Genomic DNA, 21,297 nt, shown 5'->3' on the forward strand with positions numbered 1-21,297 from the left:
TAGTGGGGGTATATTTAATAACAGTGTACAATTTTTCATGCTATTCTTCATATCAAGAAATGGAAATTAATCCATACAACAAGCAACAGTTTTAATGGTGACAGTCCTAAGGCATAAATCCTTCAAATACACCCTTGTTGTCACTGTAGCTATTAAATCAACTGTAAGTATTTATTTCAAGACAAATTGTTATAGTCATTTAATCCGTCATCTGTAAGAATGAACTGTTCAAATCCATCTAACTTGTTAATTCTTGAACAACTCATTACTTTGCTAAAACAAAACGCAAGCATTGACTTATTTTATTTGAGTAGAGGATGTAACCCCAAGCAGTCCAAATATAGAGGCTTGACCTTTCATCACAACATCAATGACATCATGTTTATTCTGTGTTTCAGCATGAAAGAATAACACCATGGAAATAATAAAATGTTTCAACTTGCATGGACTCTTTTGTTAAGGACAGCAGATTAGGGTTTAGAACTATACAAGTCAACTGTACACAGTGTGATTTTCTTTTAGAAAAGGATTGTTTCGCTACAGTCTAATATTTAGAAATGATATTTTTAATATCATTTATTATAATCTTTATAATATTGATAAATTCAAAATAGACTCGGAGATAAATGTCAATGTCCCTTTAAAGAAAAATGCAGGAATTTTGGCAGTGTTGAATAGATAAGTCACACACACACAGACACACACACACACATACACACACCATTTTCTATTGATTTTTCAACGATAAAAAAAATGAAACTTTCCTACAAGTATATGTGTTTCGGTACTCTCATGATAAAATTGGTATCAAGAGCACTGTTTTTTATTAGAAACTGCCAGCTGATTTTGTTTGGGACAGATACAGACAACTTCTCAAAAGAAGGCAGCTTAATACAAATGTAAAATTAAGAAAGTATTTGGATTAATAAGTCCTCTATGTATAAATTTAGATCTGCCAATACCTAGTCTATAAGCAGCCTATCAGTAACTGGTCAATCTGTAACTAGGCAGACCAATAACTGGCCCATCTGTAACTAGTCAATCTAAAACTGGCCTGTCTATAACTACTCCAATAACTGGTCTGTTTATAACCTTAAGTCTATCTAAAACTGTCGGCTGATCTATACTTAGCCTATCCATAATTAGTCTATCTATATAACTAGTCTATCGATAGCAGGTCATTTCTATAACTTTAAGCCTTTCTATGATTAGTCTGTCGATATTCATAATTAGTCTATCTATTTAACTAGTTTATCGATATCAGGTCTATCGATATCAGGTCATTTCTATAGCTTTAAGTCTATCTGTAACTAGTCTGTCTATGCCTAGCTTATCTACATCTGTTCTCTAATAACTGTTTTATGTATAACGAGTCTGACAATAACTGGTCTGTCTGTAACTTTAAGCCTATCAATAACTGGTCTGTCTGTAACTAGTCAGTCAATAATTGGTCTGTCTATATTTAGTCTATCAATAACTGGTCTATATATACAGTGTGACCTACCTATAGCGCACTCCGTTATAAAACAAATTTGGATATAACATGGTTGCGGTGTGGCTCCCAAAATTTCATATACATGTATTTTTCTTGTAAAAAAAAAATTCTTTCTTAAAAGTAAGAAAACAACATAAAAATTTTATTGTCATTTTGGGGAAGAGATCATGTATGAATAATACAAGACAATTGTGGCATGGCTCTTGAAATTTTGTATGTATTTTTCTCGTACATGAAAAAGTAGGTTTTTTTCTTCTTAAAAGTATGAAAAATAACGCATAAAAAGTTTATTCTGGGATCGCGTAGGTCTTCGCCAATGTCGCAAACTTGGATTGTTTTTCATTATTAGTGGCAAAACATACCATGTGGCGATTTTTTTTTTATTGGCGACGTTGTTGGCTGTTTAAGCTTTAATATACAACCATTGGTTTGGAGTGCAGAAATTTGGAGGCTCCATGAAAGAATCCGCAAAGTGGATATAAAATGCATTGAAATTTATCTATTGTTACATAAACAAATTCTTTGTCCATATTGACAAACCATCTAAACAGTGCATTGTTATATTATAATCCGCTTATCATGACATCTAGCATGAGTACCATATGTTGTGAAATATCCGCTTTTTTGTTGTTGACATTTCTGGTAACGGAGATCAACCGAATGAGGTATTATCTCGTAATCTATCTTTCATTGGATTTTTGGCCGCTCACTAGTAATTAATATATTTACAAAGACTGACATTTGTATGTGGACGGTAAGTAAAATTCTTCTTCTTTTTACTCAGAATTAAATCCTTCAGAACACTCACATTTTCCGTAATAATCCCTGTCATCAAACCAGAACACCTGTATCTCTATCGTACGTTGACCCTTTGTTAATTTTCAGACACATGCATGGTAGGCAGCATCATGCCACTACCACAAATGTAAGAGAAAAAAATAACAAATAAAAACTACTGTATTTACCGCATACATGTATGTGGGGACACCGTATTTGTTGGGACACCATAAATTAATTTTAAAAGTAATTTTTTTGTGCACTGTATGTTCTGGGACACATTGTTTTTTTCGAGTCGTAAGTTGTGGGACACCTTTTAAATCATTCGAAAATTACATGTCGGAAATTGCAATCCAACTGAAATTTTATTTTTTAAATATTAAACTGTACTTGGGATAAAACTCTTTAATCCCCTGCAGCAGCATCTCATCAACACAAACCTTCTCCTGCACACATACGGTCTATTACTTTGGTACATGAATACTTTTTTAACTTTCTCATACCATGAAAAATTGTTGGAGGCAACACACCACCTGAAGTGGAAACTGCAAGAACAAAAGGAAGATTTTTTTCAAATCTGCACTAGTCTTGCTAATTCTCACACTTTTGATGCCCATCTTATCGTCAGTCCATCCAGGAATGCGATCAAAGTACACTAGAGTTTCATCCATGCTAATCATCATATTGTTGGTGAAATGATCTGTTTCTCTTCTGGCCATCACCAATTCATCACGTGATTTTATTTTCTCCAAATCTTCTGGATGATGCTGGGTCATTGATGTTCGCGCATGAAGCACTATATTATTCAACTTTAAAAACTGTTCCATTGTTTTACTTTATTGTCAAACTTTTCGTGAATACTGTTGAAAAGGAACCAAAGTTAGCTTCCATATCTCGGCTGTCTTTGTATATTCAAAGCTAAAAATATAAATCGGCACACTTAAAAAATCCAGTAGTCGGCATCTGAGGTCAGCTTGCTTTGCAATAAAATAACCTTTGTATTGATATCCTTTAAAAAAATTCGGCTTCTGAGTCCAAAGTCGGCTTCCAATGTCTGCTTGCTTTGTAATAAAAATAACCTTTGTCTTTGATGTCCTGTCGGCAAGTTCAAAGAAGTTTACTGCTGGCTGCCAGTTGTGTTTATTTACCGCCAGGGTTTATATGTGCTTGGCATCTTTAGTAATAATTAATACAAAGGTGCACTGATGTCTTCAAGTAAAAATAATTATTTTATCGTGTCCCAACATATGCGGTAAATACTGTACATCTTACTTATTGGTTTATTCAATAGGTTTGGAGGAACAGTAACTAGAATAGTCCAAATGATGGCTAATTCCTTTTTAAAAATGTACCCAGATAAAATATTTTGCTGAAATTTCAAAGGAAACAGATTACCTTTGAAGCACTGATTGTTATGAAAACGTACTCAGCAAATGGAAAAAAAACAATCTGTCTCAATTATTTGATGTTGCTGCCGCAATAAGAAATGGGCACTTGTTTGGTTCTCCAAAGCTGTCCTTTAGCAGTGACTTCAATAATGCATGCACCCTTCATCAAAGAAAGCCAACTACAGTCTTTCAATAAAAACAAAGAACTTTTCATCAAAGGAAGTCAGTACCAAACTTAAATAAAAGTGATGGAATGTGATAGATTTTTGCATTTTCTGACGTGACTGGAACACATTAACTGTGCCGTGAAAGTTTTCTTTTTGTAGGGAAAAAGTTTATGCTTACGAACGCTACCAACAGGGGCTTAAAATGCAAACTAACTTTTACCGACTTGGGACGTACTGAAAAGTAAATGTGCTTCATCATTCGTTATGTGATTGTGCTATATTTTTCCACTGAATTCAGACCAATATGACCTGTGACAAAATTAGTGAATATTTTAAAGCTGTGTGTGCATATTTTTGATGGAATAACTTGTATTGTGGATTCAATGTATATGATGAGGTTCGCGGGTGAGTACACGGTGTTAATACTATTCATGTTATACATTAGACATTATATAAACAGTATTTTTGTATATGTACCAATTTATGGTTCTCTAAATAAAGTAAACTATTATATATGTCTTCTCTGTTTTCACTACAGGTGTGTTTCTCATTTGATATGCAACAAGTTAAGATGGTAACTGTGCCGATGAAGCACATATTTTACCGCCTGCATTTATTACCCACACTCCCTCCCTGCAATTTTATTTTGGGTACATGCATAAATTTCTTCAGCTAACTGACCTGGTTGCTTATAACACGGTTGGGTCTATAGTGCGGTCGGGTTCTATGGCTCCCAACTACCGTGTTATAGCGGGATCATACTGTAACTGGCCTCTCTATAACTTGTCTGTCCATAACTAGTCTGTCTCTGAATTGATAATTTGATGCATTGAGAAGTTTTAGAGCTTGTATTTTGAAATCTTATAGATTTGGAATCACAAGCTTCTACTGTACTTTAATATGTAAAATGTTCAAGTTTTTTCAATTGCAGATTTCAAACAGGAAGATCCACAGTTTGACATAAAGGAGTTTACCAGTCCCATCTTTCAGAGGCCTTACCAGTATTTGAGTCATCTTGACCAGGGACGTGGGGTCAACGATGTGAATCCCAATGTCCCCTGGGGTACACCAGCAGACTGCCTAAAGGTTCTTCTTAGGTAAATTTGAGAAAAAATTTCATGCTGTAGAAAGTATGTGACAAACATTCTTATAGGCAATTTTGTCCTTTGCAAGCATAGAGAAATTTTAATATGTCATTCAGCACTCTCTCTCATTGTATATATTATTGTAAATGTCCTATCACAAGTCCAGAAGTATAGAATGTTACAAATAAATCAATAGTCTTGAATGCCTTGATGTACTACATGGATGCAATTCAGAATGTCTTTGAATGAGTTCACAATTGTTCCAACATAATGTCTAAACCCAAAGTCAATGAGCACTTAGTAATTACAATGAATAATGTAAATAAATAATTCCTCTCAAATTATATCTGAACACAACTGTAAAATCTGATAACAAATGGATTTCACTGACTGATCTTAAAAACAGGAATGAATACACTATACAGATTTTCAATTGACTATGATGCAATAGAATGTTCTATAAAATGTAATGATTTCAAATGGAAAATTCAACTAATCCATAAAGAAGGTTAGGCATTGTACTCAAATTTGAGTAAAATTCTTGTTTACTACCTACATTCATGACAAAAGTCAGGTATGCACAATCTCTATCCCCAACCCAGATAAAATATTAAGTACTTTTTATAGATGTATATAACAATAAGTAAACAGTGCACATAGCTCTGCTGGTCAAAGATTGCATTAGTGGATATAAATCTATATATTTAAAGTTCATATATGCTAACATCAGTAATTTTGCATTTCAGGCAGTAAATAAATATTTGTGATTCAATTCAGAAAGTTAAATAATATATTTTTTAACAGCTGTCTAATAAAGTGTTACCTTGTTTGTTTTCACCATTTGTCCCTGTTCAATAAAGATTGAGATATAACTTTATTCTTGTCATATTTTGCATTCAGTGGGCCAAAGGTCATTGTGACCATCTATATGTGCATGTATTATTTCAGAAAAGGAGATTTAAGTGACAGAAATTACTACAGATTCGTTGAGAACATGTATACTGGTAATTGAAAACTAAAGTTAGGAATGCATAAGCCAAATGAAATACAAAATATGAAGTTTCAAACATTCATCCAATGAAATCGGTGGTACACAAAACCATAAGTGGTCATCAACGTTAAGTATGTTGGTAGATACCTAAGTGATCAAATCTGAAGCATAATGTTTCAAACTATAGCTCGGAAATATCAAATTGGTGGCCATAATTACACTTTAAATTGTAAACTGTCAAAAAGATATATATTTGTTTCATAGATATTAACCAATGTACAAAACAGCACATCCAACTTTGTCAAATACATGACTCTACACCACCATCCCTTAGTGGCAACATCTGTCATATCTGAAAGTGTGTTCAGTTTCCAGCTGAAAGCCTTTTATTGGTTGTCAAAAGGTATTAATTTTGCGTATTATCTACAGATCGAGTCAGAATTTTACATATATGGTAAATTCATTGCATATGTATATGTGGAACCATTGCATGGCTGTTGTTCTCTATAGGACTTATGGTACTAATCTAACTCCAATTGTAGACATATGGAAACATAATGATATATATAAAATTCAATAACTTTAAATTTGCCAATGCTCATGAGCAAGCCTACATTTTATGGTACAGTATGGACACAAGCCTGTATTTGGAGAAAAGCATATGAACCATGGTATTGTTTTGACTGTGTTTGAAACATATTTTCAATTCTACAGCTAAGAATTGAATGCTAATTTCAGTAATGAGTGTCCCAAAGTAAAGTCTTTAAAATGGCTGAAATTCCATCAGTAGAAGATTGTCTATATTTACTTTTCCAATTACAAAAGGAATTAGAAATAGAAATAGAATTACAGATCACTCAAAACTCACCTCAGTATGTGTGGGTTCAAGTCTCAGCTCAACCAACATAGGTATTTGAGAAATCTTTCTGTTAGCTTCCCATGGGTTGGTGGTTTTTCCTGGGTTCTTCCTCCACCAAACATATTGGCTACCCCGTATAGCCTGTTATGTGTACTGAAAAACACAAAATGCCTCCCAAACAATCCAAATGCAAGATTCTTTTTACTAAAAATGTTAGTTTTCATTGTCAACCAATCATGGCCTTTCAAACCCATATTTTAAGTCTCCTTTTTCTGTCTGTCATGTACATAAATTTCTTGAAGTCTCAGTTTTGCAGTGCCACTGTGGCAGAAGGTCTTCCAGATTTCTCCAAGTATGTGTTGAGATTCCTGATCCAGATGTCTATCTCTGTTTCTATTTCCTCTTTCCTCTCCCTCTACTTCTGTTTTACTCTCTCTCACACGCATGCATAAATAAATTCCTTTATCTTACCAGACACTGTGGAGTCCCTGACCCTTCCTGGGCAGAGCTTCATCACTTTGTTTGGTTCTTCAACACCCAGCTGATTGACTTTGAGAAATCCAGTTTTTGTAGTGCAGCTGTTGCAGAAGATCTTCCTGGTTTCTCCAAGTTTGTGCTGAGATTCTTGATCCAGATGTCAAAGGTATGATAATCTTTTTGGTCAAGAGTTTACAAACCATTTATTGATTGAAACATTTACTAATCAATTTATTATCGTTTTATCTTCAACTGCATGTTGATGTGAGAGTTAATCTAAATAGTCATGGAACAGTAATACTAGCAACTAGAGCAGCTTTGCTAGCCAAGGTTGTCTATTGTTTTGTCAGTAAATGGTCAAAATTGAACTTGTCATAGATCTTCTTGAAGTAAAGCCTAATACAAATTTGATTTCAATCAATAAAATCCTGAGTTTTTGAGCAGAATCTTAATTGAAAGACAAACTCAGACTGGAGCATATAATGGTGAAAATTGAACAAAATGGAAAGGCACAATTCTTTTGCAAGTATGAATCATACTACCATTAAACTTTGCCAGAAAATGTTGAAAATTAAACTTGATTTAGATCTTCTTAAGACTTTACTAGATTTGATTGCTATCCTTGAAGCCCTTCAAGACATGTTGAAGGAATCAGAATGGAAGATCATGGAAGGGTACTGTTCAATGTCAATCATGGGCCAATTTAACACCATGAAATTCTTCCAGAAAATGGTGAAAATCGAACTTGATCTAGGTTTGATTGTAAAATCATTCATGAAGTCGTTCAGAATTATTCAGCAGAAGTGAAATTTATGACACATGTGACAAGATAGATGGACATTGTTAACACTATACACCCTCCATTATAAAGGTGTACAAATACTGTGATTGGTATTTTGTCACATAAATATTATTTGAAAATTCCTCACTATAAGCAGGAATATTTTTGTACATTGTCTGTTTGATAATCCATTGTGTTGGAATAAATAGACTATATTTTAAGGTCAGACTATGTGTATCTAATGTAAGCAAACACTAATGAAGTAAAGCTTTTATAGCTGGAATTGCACTCATGACTTTTGGAGCTGATGTGGTTAATTCTTCAAAATAGTGGATTTCTATGTCAGTGTACAAATCTTCATTGATAGCACATGGTAATTATTAAGTACAACTTCATGCTGTTGGTACAGTTGGCATGCAGCATTTGTGATGTCCTATAACACTAGTTTTACACTAAGATTTTGAAAAATAATCAAACAAAAACGAGAAAATATATACATTGGTTTAGAAAGTAGCAAGTTATTTTCAACTCAATCTCTACAATGTATGTATGTATGTATGTATGTATGTATGTATGTATGTATGTATGTATGTATGTATGTATGTTAGTATGTATGCATGCCAGCCTACGTATATGTATGTATGTGGTTTAATGGTAAAATAATAAAAAAGTTGCTATACTGAGCCAATTGAAAGTTAAAAGATTAAAAGTTACAATGTTCAAGGTAAAATTATTGCATAACCAATAAAAACAGAAAAAGACTTAACATCTTGTTCTTTAGACTAGCCATAATTTTTTTGGGGGGATGATAATTAATGTTTACAAATGTTGCTAGACACTACTACAAGCTTTGTAGAGGTTTGCTATTTAATCATTAAATACATTTTAGTTTTATGACTGATGGCAACTTTTAGTCCTTTTATTGTTGATTTTAAAGTAACACACTTAGTGTCTGTTACATAAATAACCAGTATATCACACTACCTCCTCATTAACATTGAAAAGGTTCTGATAAACTGTTTATTTGTGATATCCTTCACTACAAGCTGACAGATTAAAGATACATTTACATCTGAAAAAAGAGTAACGTCAGTGAGATTCTACAGTTCAAGCTGACAGAAGTTTGCAATTGAATTTGCCATCTCATCCACATGCTTTGAAAAACAAGATACACAAGTTGGCAGAAGACACTTCAATAACTCTGACAGCCTTGATCAATTTTCATGGAAATATCAAATCACCCCATTGTGCAACAGATTACTCAGTGTGTAGCTTCTCATTGCTTTTGGCCATAGCTTCTTTGTCTTCAAAATTTGTTCTGTTCAGTGAGGATTTTTGTTGACAGATCACGTTAGGTTTTCTCACAGCTTTTTTTTATCTTTATTTCTGTTGCCAACTTTCAAAAATGTGATCCTCTGATAAAGAAATCTTGATAGAAGTAATAACATCTGTTTTTGACTGCACTGATTGAAACTAATTATTTTTTAGAAATTCAGTGGGATATTTTTTGAAAACCCTAAAATAATTGCTGAGTCATCAAGACATTCCTCATGCTTCTTTGAATGTGTCATACAGCTTAATGACCAAGACTATTTGGGTGTTTTAAATTATATAGCTCCTTTTCATGGAATGTTCTCTCTAGGGTCAAGTACTGGACTACAATTTCAGATGTATTTGGAACACCTGGAAGTTGAGCTATAATAATAATAAAATAAATAATAACAATAATAATAATGCTTTGTTTATAGAGGGTGACTCATTAGTCAGGACTATTCTCCCTTGAGGCCCTCTTAAGGAGAGTATACAATGCACATTATATAAAGATAGCAATAATTGCTGTTTATTTTAACATGTTTAGTATTAAAATACTAAATTCCATTATCTGTTAGAAACACATACATGCTCATGATATCTCTTCTTAAATACTCTAATATTTTCAGCAGATTTTACATATAGTGGAAGCTTGTTCCACAGAACTGTACCAGAGTATTGGAAGCTCTTTTTAAATTGCTCTTTTCTTGGTTTTGGTGCTAGAAGGTCTCCATGTGATATTGATCTCAACTGGTATTGTGTTGAAAAAGGCCTGAATAAGTCCTGAAGATATTCTGGTGCTGTTCCATGTAGACATTTATATAAAAGAACTGCCGTGTGAAAATATATCCTGTCATATATTGTGAACCAATTGAGTTCTGTAAATAATGCTTTTGAAGGATGATCAATAGAGCATCTGAAATTACGCATGATGCTCATTTCTGAAGTTTATAAATCCTGTCAAGCTCAGGTTTAGCACAGTTTCCCCATACTTTTGAACAATAATCCATTGTTGGAAGAATATGTGACTTGTAGAATAGATTTCGAGTTTCCATAGGTAAATATTTCTTGATTCTGCTGAGTAGGGCAATTTTGGATGAAATAGCATAGTTTATTTTGATTGAATATACCATCATAGACTGTGTTTTCAGTAACTTTGGGCTAGATGCTTAAAATTCAGTTGTTTTGCACTTTTTAAATGCATTCATATAAAATATTTGGGTTTTAGATAGTCCGAATAAAATACACAAATATGCCTCTTATCTAGGGCTCTATCCCTATATCTTATTGTGTTGTAAGAAGGTTCACAAATTAACTGGATACAATTAATAAAAAGAAGTGGTGTACAATAATGAATATATGTCATTTTTCTGTTGACACAACATCTATGGTATCAAATAAATAAGTATTTCCAAAAAAGAATAGGATATTTATTTGAATCAAGGAATAATTTTTTAAACCACAACTTGGGACTCGCCATTTCTGCTCCCTGTTTCTGATAGATGTGATGAATGCTAGCCAGCAACAACAAAAAAGAACAAATAGTTACTCATTCGATGGCCATAGATTTATTATTCTGCAGTATAACAAAGGATGCCAGTTTATTTAGATAAGTTCAAGGTTTTATTTTCTTGCAGACAGTGTCAACTGGGAATCATTACAATTCCTCAGACATCATCAATGCAGTCAAGCTCTATTCTAACCATTGCTATTATATTGCCCATTGCAATTATATTGCCTATTGCTGTTATATTGCCCAACAATTTAGTAATCAAACATCATCAATACAGTCAAGCTCTATTCTAACCATTGCTATTATATTGCCCATTGCTATTATATTGCCTATTGCTATTATATTGCCCAACAATTTAGTAATCAAACATCATGAATACAGTCAAGCTCTATTCTAACCATTGCTATTATTTTGCCCAACAATTTAGTAATCAAACATCATCAGTACAGTCAAGCTCTATTCTAACCATTGCTATTATTTTGCCCATTGCAATTATATTACCCATTGCTATTACATTGCCCAACAATTTAGTAATAAAAATTGTATCTTATCCTCCCTCACATCACTTTTTGTTACATTTTGGTTGAAATTTTCAACAGGTCAACAGCTATGGAGGTGGGTGGGTGGATAAGCCTAAGTAAGAGTCAGGGACAGCTATATTCTAGATGACCTGAAAAATTGAGTGACATCAAGAAAAATCTGGTCAAAATTTACATAAGGAAAGTCATATGAATGTGTGTATTTATTATTTTATTTTTTATCCAACAACAATTTCAAGGGCATCAGAAAGTTCTCCATATCCTCAAGATACATGTTCATATTGATGAATTATAGGAAAATGGTAGCAAGAAATTATCCTGCCAACAACATGGGACATGATCCCAAATATAGGCACTTAAAATAGTATTTTATTTCTTCTGTCTGGCATAGACTTTCAAATCAGTAATACACTTACTTTTTTTAACTTAACTAAGTTATTATTAGTGTTATTTTACTGCTGTTGAAGGGGCCCCAAGTTGCCAAGTGGTCTAAAGCGCTCTCCGTTACGGATCACTGCCATCTCACCTCTGTCTGCGTGAGATCGAGTCTCGGATTCGGCCAATGTGGGTATGTGAGAAAGCTTGCCAGTAGCTTCTCTCGAGTCAGTGGTTCTTTCCGGGGATTTCCCGGGTTCTTCGTCCACCATTAATACTGGCCGCCATGTATAGCCTATCGTGTGCTGAAAAATGGCGTTAAACCCTACAAAATCAACAACTGCTGTTGAAAGAGCTGGTACAAGTTTAAATTGAATTTGCCAGAGGAGAATTCATTATGACTAATAAATTGGTTCCTCAGACATCACCAGGTAATTTTTGATTTCAGTAAATCTCAGAATCACTGAAGACAGAATAGAAATTATGTCACACAAAAGATGTTTTATCCCATCTTTTGGAAAATTCTCAATAACTCTTGGGGGTTTGACCCCTCCCCCAGTAATATTTGATCTTTGCCAACTCAAAAGGTCTACTACCATTTCTTTAATTTCTAGAGTTAACTGATTAATGAAATCAGGGCCTTTTTTAGTGGCCATACTTTTTTGTGGAGAGATGGTTCAAAAAATGAATACAAGGTTGCATTACCCCATGACACCATCTCAAGCTGGTTTACCTGATTAAATTTCCATTTGTACCTGAGAAATTACAGCCATTCCCAAATCTTTAAACTACATCAAAATGTCCCATTCCACATTGTAAACCTTACAAAACATTAAACTTGACAATCCATTTACGTCCAGTATCTTTTAATAACATTATTTGTTGACACAAACTGGAAAAAAGTATTCCATAGTGTTGGATGCCTAGTTAGATTGGCAATAAAGTTAATGAAAGGACAGCCATAGCTGCCTTACAGTCATCTATTTTTTTTATTGAAAATTGCAAACATTGACTTGGAACATTATATGAATTAGCATGTTGTGTATAGAGAGAATGAAAACACCACGTAACTTTTTTTAATGAAGAACAATTTCTCAATGACCTAAATAAAGTTCCATGGAATATGATCCAACATTTGGATGACACAGATAAAGCTCTGAGGGTGTGGACTGACCTATTCATGTATGTAGTCTCTGAGCATGCACCACTGAAAGTACATTGAGTAAAGACTGAAATTCAACGTAATTGGTTTACTACTGAAATCCTAGATGCTATGAAAACACAAGACCAATTCAAGGCTATCGGAAACCATGTACAATATAAATTATGGAGAAATGAAATAAAAAGTGTAATTAAAAAAGCTGAAAAAAATTTATTATCAATCATTGCTTGAAAACAAAATGATCAACACAAACTCCATTTGGAAAGTCTTCAATGAACTCACGGGAGGAACACACAAAGATCAGACCAATAAAATTCACTCACTTCTGATAAATGACACCATAGTCACAGATGACACTGACATTGCAAATGTTTTCAATGATTTTTTTCACCAACATTACCACAAAGTTAAAAGAACCAGTGATAGAAAACAACTTTAGTGAACTGAAAAAGTTCTGCAGCAGCAAAATCTCTAAGGAGGTATGTTTCTCTATCCCACCAGTATAAAAAAACTTTGTTAAAAAATGTCTCAGTTAACATGATACCAAGAAAGCTACAGGACATATCAGATTGGTCCACAACTTATTTAATCTTCTGCCACTGCTATTGTAGATAGCATAACATTCATAATCATTTAAGTATTGCAACTTCATCTGTCCCCAAAATATGGAAAACTGCAAAAGTAACTCATATTCACAAATCTGGTTCTAAGGATGACGCTGATAACTACCGACCAATCTCAATACTACCAAACTTGTCAAAATTGATTGAAGAACATGTCCATGACTCATTCATGTCACATTTAACCAAACACTTGCTGTTACACCCTAATCAATCAGGCTTTAGACAGAAACATTCCTTTGAGACTGCCTCACTGATAAATGGCTTCAAGCACTTGACCAAGGTAGAATAATAGGATCTGTATTTGTAGATTTCAGGAAAGCTTTTGACATAGTGGATCATGAAATCCTTTTGAAGAAACTGAAAATCTACCAATGTGATGAAAGAACAATTAGATGGTTTACTTCATACTTAAGTGAGAGAACACATGTTTACATTAATAATGTTTTTTCTGAACCTGGAACAATTAGATATGGAGTACCACAAGGCTCAATTCTAGGTCCATTACTATTTATTTTATTTATTAATGACCTACCACTTTTACTAAGAGACTCAATATATATATAGATCTCTGTGCAGATGACACAACATTGTCAGACATCCAAAACACAAAGCATGAACTCAAAATTTCTTTACAGAATGCCCTAAACAAACTGGACAATTGGTGCACATGCAATGGCATGGTAGTAAATACTGGTAAAACTAAATAGTACTTATCTCAACATAGCAAAAAAGGACAAATCTTGGTAGTGATGAACTATGTCTGATATCGAAGGATACAAATTTGCAAATGGTCTGTCATGATAGACAACTTGGTATTCTGGTAGATAATAATCTATCATGGACTTAACATATCAAACATATCAGTGAAAAAGTCAATTAAAGTTTATGGCTTCTCAGTAGGATAAGACCTTTTCTTCCTGAACGGCACAGAAAACTGTTTTATAACAGTTACATAGAACCCTATTTAGACTACTATAATACAGTATGGGGTAATTCAAATGATAAAAACATAGCAAAGCTGGCACATCTTCAAAAATGAGCATTAGGGCTAATATCAATCCAGAAAGAAAGCAAGGAAAATTTATCTGGTAAGTTAAAAATATTACCTGTAGAATCTGTTTGAGAAAAGCCAAATTAATGTACAGGATATCTCATAATAGTGCTCCTGAATATTTACAATCACTATTCCAGTATAGGTTACTTGGTAATACTCCCCATCTGCAATCCATGTGTACCAAACAGTATAAAATTCCTAAACCGAATAAGGAGTTATTTTTAAAAAGTTCCCAATACTCTGGAACTCTGCTCTAGAATAGTATTCCAGTTGAGATTAGAAATGCCCGCTCTATTTCCTTCTTCCAAACCCAGTATATTCATTGGCTTCAGAGATGCAGCTTAAATAAATAAATTCCTTTGTATGAGGGCCTCAAGGTAGATTAGTTCTTAGCTAATTGTGTTACCCTCTTTAAATAAGGTCATTATTATTACAGATGTGTTTTAGAAAATCAAACATATGATTTAAGAATGGCATCCTTCATGTAGTACAAATTGCTGAGATCAGGTTGTATTGTGCTTAGGAGATGCATACCTAACTCATGCCTACTTTCTGACTGAAGGGTATAAGCTCAGCCATAGTACATACTCTGCTATTGTCAACTTACATAGAAGATATTGACCTACACCCTGTGAGACAGAAGATTTTGACCTACACCCTGTGAGACAGAAGATATTGACCTACACCCTGTGAGACAGAAGATATTGACCTACACCCTGTGAGACAGAAGATATTGACCTACACCCTGTGAGACAGAAGATATTGACCTACACCCTGTGAGACAGAAGATTTTTACATGAACTCCTTTAATCTGTGATGATGTACCACCAGAGAAAATCTTGGGCTTTTTGCAGTTTATTTAACATATTTAACCCAAAATTTTAAGAATTTTTATTTTATTGTTATCTTTTTCCTTTTATATCTCTATTAATTATAGACCAGGACTGTTTATGGTATAGCTTTTTGTCTAGTCTCCATCATATGTTAGCACAATTTTGTGATTGCTACTCCTTCTTAATGGCTTGGAGGATTGCCATGAATTTGACAGACACATTTATCCTAATGTGTGGTTGGTCCTAAATAAAAATGGTTACTCAAACATCTGGTATGGCCATCATGTCAGTTATCTTGAAACTTTCTTATTGCTATGACCAATGTATAGATGGTCATATCAACATGGTTTTATATACCATTTGTGGAGTTTAAGATTTGTACCTTCTATTGTAAATCTTGTTTTGCAACATGTTTATACTTATTTGGAAGGATTTGTCTTCCCAAAATGTTTTTGTTTTGTTTTTATATTTTATTGTCCCAAAAATTTCATTTATGTAAGATAACTTGATTGGTTATGGTTGGATTTGACCCAAATTTGGTTTGCAGTTTAATTTTGATAAAACTTTGATTGCTTTTAACTTTTCACTGTAAAAATTTAACACATTTAAGAATTTAGCATAAAATCAGCACAAGCGTACTTGCTATGGATCTTGGCATTGAACAAAATTTTGCTTTCAGCTTGATATAGATGCAGTTTTTAATGTTTTAGATTTCATCTGTTTCATATGTCATCATTTGCAAGATTTATCACCCTAAATTTACTAAGGATAGTTTGATTCAAAAGGAATTAGATATGCAGTTTTATTTTGATAAAACCTTGAATGGATTTTATTTCCAGAAATGCATGCTGTCATTTGTAAGAGTTATTGCCCCTTTTTGCTGACCTTCAAAACTAAAGTTTCTACAGCATGTCCTTACCCATGATTGTTGAATTTCACCCAGATTTGGTGTGCAGCTTGATATCAGTCAGATTTAAGATGTGCTTAGTTTTCAGATGACTTCTTCCAACAAGATTCACTGCAAGGTTACAAATGCAATAATTAGTGAAGCAATTGTCATTTTTATCATCTTCAGGTTTTTTTATCGGGCTATAAGAAATAAATTAAGCTTAAAATTGTTAAGCACTTACATGAGTCATCAATTTGTAGACTTGTAGCATATTATTGGATCCACACTCAAACAAATTCCATTTTGCTTCTGCAAATTTAAATTGTTTAAGGTCTTGCTGAATAAATTGTAGCAGGCAGAGGCCCATTATAATATACCTGTTGATAATATCTCATGTTGGTTGCTATTTCAGAAAACTGAAATACTTATAAATTTAGAACAAGATAAAATAGGTTTCATATACAGTGTTCACTCTGGTGCATAATTTATAGAATTACCATTGTAATTTTCAAATTAGCTGACAATACTGTTCGTTTTAAAAGGACTTCTCCACAAGGTCCTTGCTGATGAGTGAGGAGTCTCCGACTACCATGATGAAGATACATCAAGAGGTTGGTGAGGAGGAGGTCAATGAGGAGGAGGGAGAGGAAGACCTGGCACAGTATCAGATGAGGAGAACATGGGAAAGCAGGTGGGTCATGTCAGAGTGTAAAAGCATTGATGAAAAGCTTGCTAGGTAACATTTGTGAACTTCAAAGGTAATTGTAAGCTGACATGATAAACTGGTTGATTTGTGATGTGATTGTTGTCATAGTTGTTGAAAGTTTAAATGTTTGCATCATCTTCAAACCCTCCAATGAATTATTGAGACCAACAAAATTTGCAGCTAAATAAAAGGTAATACTGTATTCCACTGTTCAATGGATTTTAAAGAGAGAAATATTTTGTATTTTGTTACATGTATTTAATGTATGGTTGTGACTTTGTGAGTGTGGGCACATGCATGTGTTTATGTGTATAAGCTTTGATGATATATTGACACTGCTATACCTGCCAGGTACTTTTTATTTTGAAGTGTATTAAATACTTCTAAGAAAACATATATTCCATTTTATTATATTAAGATTTGAATTTTTAGGCATTTATTATAGGTATATATATATATATATATATATATATATATATATATATATATATATATATATATATATATATATATATATATATATATATATATATATATATATATTATTCTTGATTGTACAATATCAATTATTTGGATCTCACACTCTGGCCCAACTTAAGACTACAGAACACACTTTGGAATCTTGCAAAATACCCAACACTGACTGAATATTTGGCAATTGTACATTAGTGATTTATAATTTTTAATTATAATTTGAAAAGCCATGGTTGCTTTCAAACATAGGTACATTGCTGCTAATGAGTTTCATTTGTTTTCCTTCACAGCCCTCATCCATATCTGTTTTTTAATCCTGATGGACACACTATCACATTCCTGGGATTTAACATTGACCGCCGCACAGGAAACCTGATAGATCAGCAAACCAAACAAGTGCTTGAGACAGCCATAATGCCCCAAAATCTATATGATAGTCTGGTTCGCAATGGTGTACCTATTCAGGAAGATTTTGATTCCCTCCCAAGGTATGTAAAATTGTTATTACATTTTTCTTATGCTTGGAAAATATATTGGTAGCATATTGCACTGTGTTCATTTGATGTGTTAATCTTTCTTTTTAAATCATTCAATATTTTATATTTTTTTTTAATGAAGTAGATACACCGCTTCCTGATAACTCGTTCCCTGATAAGACTCAAACCCATTTACAATAGGGTGTCTGGCTTGGAACCCATTTTTTAAAAACATATTTAAAATATTGGCTATAATATGTTGAATGTGAAGCAAATTGCTGTAAGAATTGGTCAATGAAATCTTGATATTGGATAAATATTTTCTCAATACACTCCCTCGATAACTCGCACCCTGATAACTCGCGAACCACTTATAATGCAGGGTCAAGTGTGGATCACATTTTTTAAATCAGAAAATACCAACAAAAAAATGATCCCTATTTGTTGAACTCACACAAAATCACAATCAATTTTATTTAACTGAAACCATGATATATTGCTTGTTTTATCATTGAAAACAGTAGATAGGACCTGGAAATTTTAATCAATATTATTAAATTATCAAGTGTTAATTAGAAGTCATATTATTTGTTTCCGAATAACATTCTTAGTACACTGTAACTAACAATATTCAAAGAAATTTTGATCATTGAAAATGCCACTTGCTCCTAGCAGGGGCGGTACTTTAATAAATAAATACCAGTGGAATAATTTCTTTTCAAGTGAAATTTGTGTTTTAGTACTATTTTTTGTTCCTTTTAAGTGCAATCATCATAAATGCAAGGTGTCCTAATGTATTCAAATGTAAAATGTGTCATTCTAGTGTAACTGCTTTGCCCACAAGTGTTTTTCTGAAAACCTAATTAAGTGTGAACATGTTTTGATATCTGACTTGCAGATGTATTTGTTGCATTGTTGCACTGAAATAAAAGCTGACCTTTGTATTATCACCTTAATTATGTTTCTTGTATCAAATAAAGGCGGTGGAATAAAAGAAAAGTATAAAGGCATGCAAATCCTACATACTTAAGGTCTAGTGGACCCTGTCATAAATATTATTGTGTATGTAATACAATTAAACTACCTTAAATTAACCTACTCAATCATAAATGTGATCAAAGATAGCAAGGCAACCGAGCGAATGAATATTTCCTAAAATATAGAGCTTTGTTTCACATATATGGACCAATCTAGAGAAACAAGTTTCAAATAATTCCTGAATTGGCACTTAGAGATATCCTCAAGCAGCAGAGGGGGCGAATCGGACATTTTGTCCAATCGTTATTTTGCTTAATTATTACTTTCTGCACTCAACGATCTAGTGTCGTCAGCGCCTGGTAAAAAAAAAACGACGACGTCATTGGGGATCGTCCAATCGTCATTTGGTTTAATTAACACCTTCTGCGCGTCGATCCCCAGCGTCGTCAGCGTCCGGTAAGCACATCGACGACCGCGTCGATGTCGTCGCCCCCCCTGCTGCTAAGTGGTTATTTACAATGAGGGTCTTTATGATCTTACAAACAGAGTGATCACTAACTCCTCCTCCTGTAGATCAATTAGGTTATTTGACTGATCGGTGAGTTTAAAATTAATTCTCGTTAAAAACCGATCATGGCATCGCATATAGACCGGATTAATCGGATTCTCAACGATTAAATATCCCGGAGGGGCTGTTGGTGAAAATGAATAAAGGATATATCCCTGTTGAGCTTGATTTGATTGATTGGTATCTACCTGGTAACTCCCTTCGATAACATCACACACTAGATTGATTGCTATCACCGATGCGATATTTACGTTGTACGGGGCAATATGCCTACCATCATCCCCGTTATCGTGTCTGAGGATATGAGTTGATGGACTGAGAAAATCATTAAGAGACTTTCTTAGTTCTGGCGCGTTGTATCCTGGAAACTTGAAATCGGGTAAATCGGCTTCTGCGATATTATACTCGGTTAGGAATTTTTGTTTATTATCATCGCTGCTATCGGATATTGCTTTAACGATTCGTTCATTGATATATTCCATGTCTGATATAAGTTGATTTAACGCCTCAACGTGTTTTTGTGCTTTTGTTGCCCGTAGCCGTCCTAGTTGTAATTGGTAATCACGATTAATCTCGGCAAAATAACTATTAATATCACTTAAACTAATTATGGCCGCGTCGGACAATTTAGGAGTTTCCTTATACGAAAATATCCATTGCGTGGTATTCCTGTCTTGAAATGTAAACCTACTGGGTAATAATAACACGCTTTTTATAATAGGCAAATCAATTTGATAATTGGGAATAATTTCATGATACGATTGCGCATTGGTGTGTGAGTCCGCGGGAATTTCATTAGGTGGATTCTTGGGCCAACCTAGTATGGTTCTTATTGAACTGTTATAAATATCAACCATATACCCCGGTGTGCTTATTTCAATCGTCGACGATAACGTCGGTTCATGAACAGTAATAGCGATTTTTGATTCCTTTCCTGTGATCGATTTTATCCTGCGTTGAAATTCTTTATTGATTTGTTCTATTTGGTATGACCCAGTTGGTATTGTAACCTCCTCCCAGTCTGGGGTCCCATCGGGTTTATTTGTCCGTGCAAAAACCAGCGAGTTATTAGGTTGTTGTCCGTTAAATGCGTCCGCTCGGATATTAGGCCAACTGTGATATACTCGCAATTTTGCCAGCGCTATTTCCTTCACTGGAACCGGCGATGGGAAGTTTACACTGAATTCGGGTTTCGTTGACGTTATTGATATCATATTTGTTTGTACCGGAGTGGTGTTCTCCGCGATCCGCTGAAGTAATTGAAACCCTTCGGGGTTCAGTGACATTATTATTATTCGTTGTCTTTAGTGTCTAATTTCAACAACCAGGTGGTTCCGGCTTCCAGTTGAAAATCCTCGATTTTTGACATCGCGGAGCTATACAACTGGACCATCGTGGAGAATTCAACATCGGATACGAACAAATTATCAATCGATAACGAGATCAACCCGGATAATTTCGAGTACGCGTCGGATACTATTTGATGTTTTACTGTATACTCGTTGAGTTTTTTCTGAAAACACGATGATATCTTCCTAGTGATTGCGTTGGCGACTCCAGCAACTGTTGTCATCGCGGAGACAGCGATTGGAACAGCGATCGGGGCTATCGTGGTCACCGTGGATAAAACGACGCCGGTACCGGCCACTATACCCGACACCGAGTACACGACCGCGTCGATGGCGGTTATTTTTCGGCGGTATTTTTTTATTTTTGCACGGTATTGTTCGGAAAGCGTTTTCAAGTTCGCGGAAAATTCTTTTGCGGTATCGAATC

General features: G+C 34.1%; 1 protein-coding gene across 1 annotated transcript in view; it reads left to right on the forward strand.

Moving 5' to 3' along the window:
• LOC149786033 (E3 ubiquitin-protein ligase rnf213-alpha-like) overlaps positions 1-21,297 on the forward strand; it is a 260,766-nt gene that overhangs the window by 178,066 nt on the left and 61,403 nt on the right. The window contains exons 32-35 of the mRNA XM_089978105.1: positions 4,759-4,924; positions 7,237-7,405; positions 16,862-17,010; positions 17,790-17,987. Of these exons, the coding sequence (XP_089834231.1) occupies positions 4,759-4,924; positions 7,237-7,405; positions 16,862-17,010; positions 17,790-17,987 (682 nt within the window). The remainder of the gene's footprint in view (positions 1-4,758; positions 4,925-7,236; positions 7,406-16,861; positions 17,011-17,789; positions 17,988-21,297) is intronic.

The sequence above is a fragment of the Sinohyriopsis cumingii genome, chromosome 12, assembly GCF_028554795.1.
Source record: "Sinohyriopsis cumingii isolate HCF-2022 chromosome 12, ASM2855479v2, whole genome shotgun sequence".
NCBI lineage: Eukaryota > Metazoa > Mollusca > Bivalvia > Unionida > Unionidae > Sinohyriopsis > Sinohyriopsis cumingii.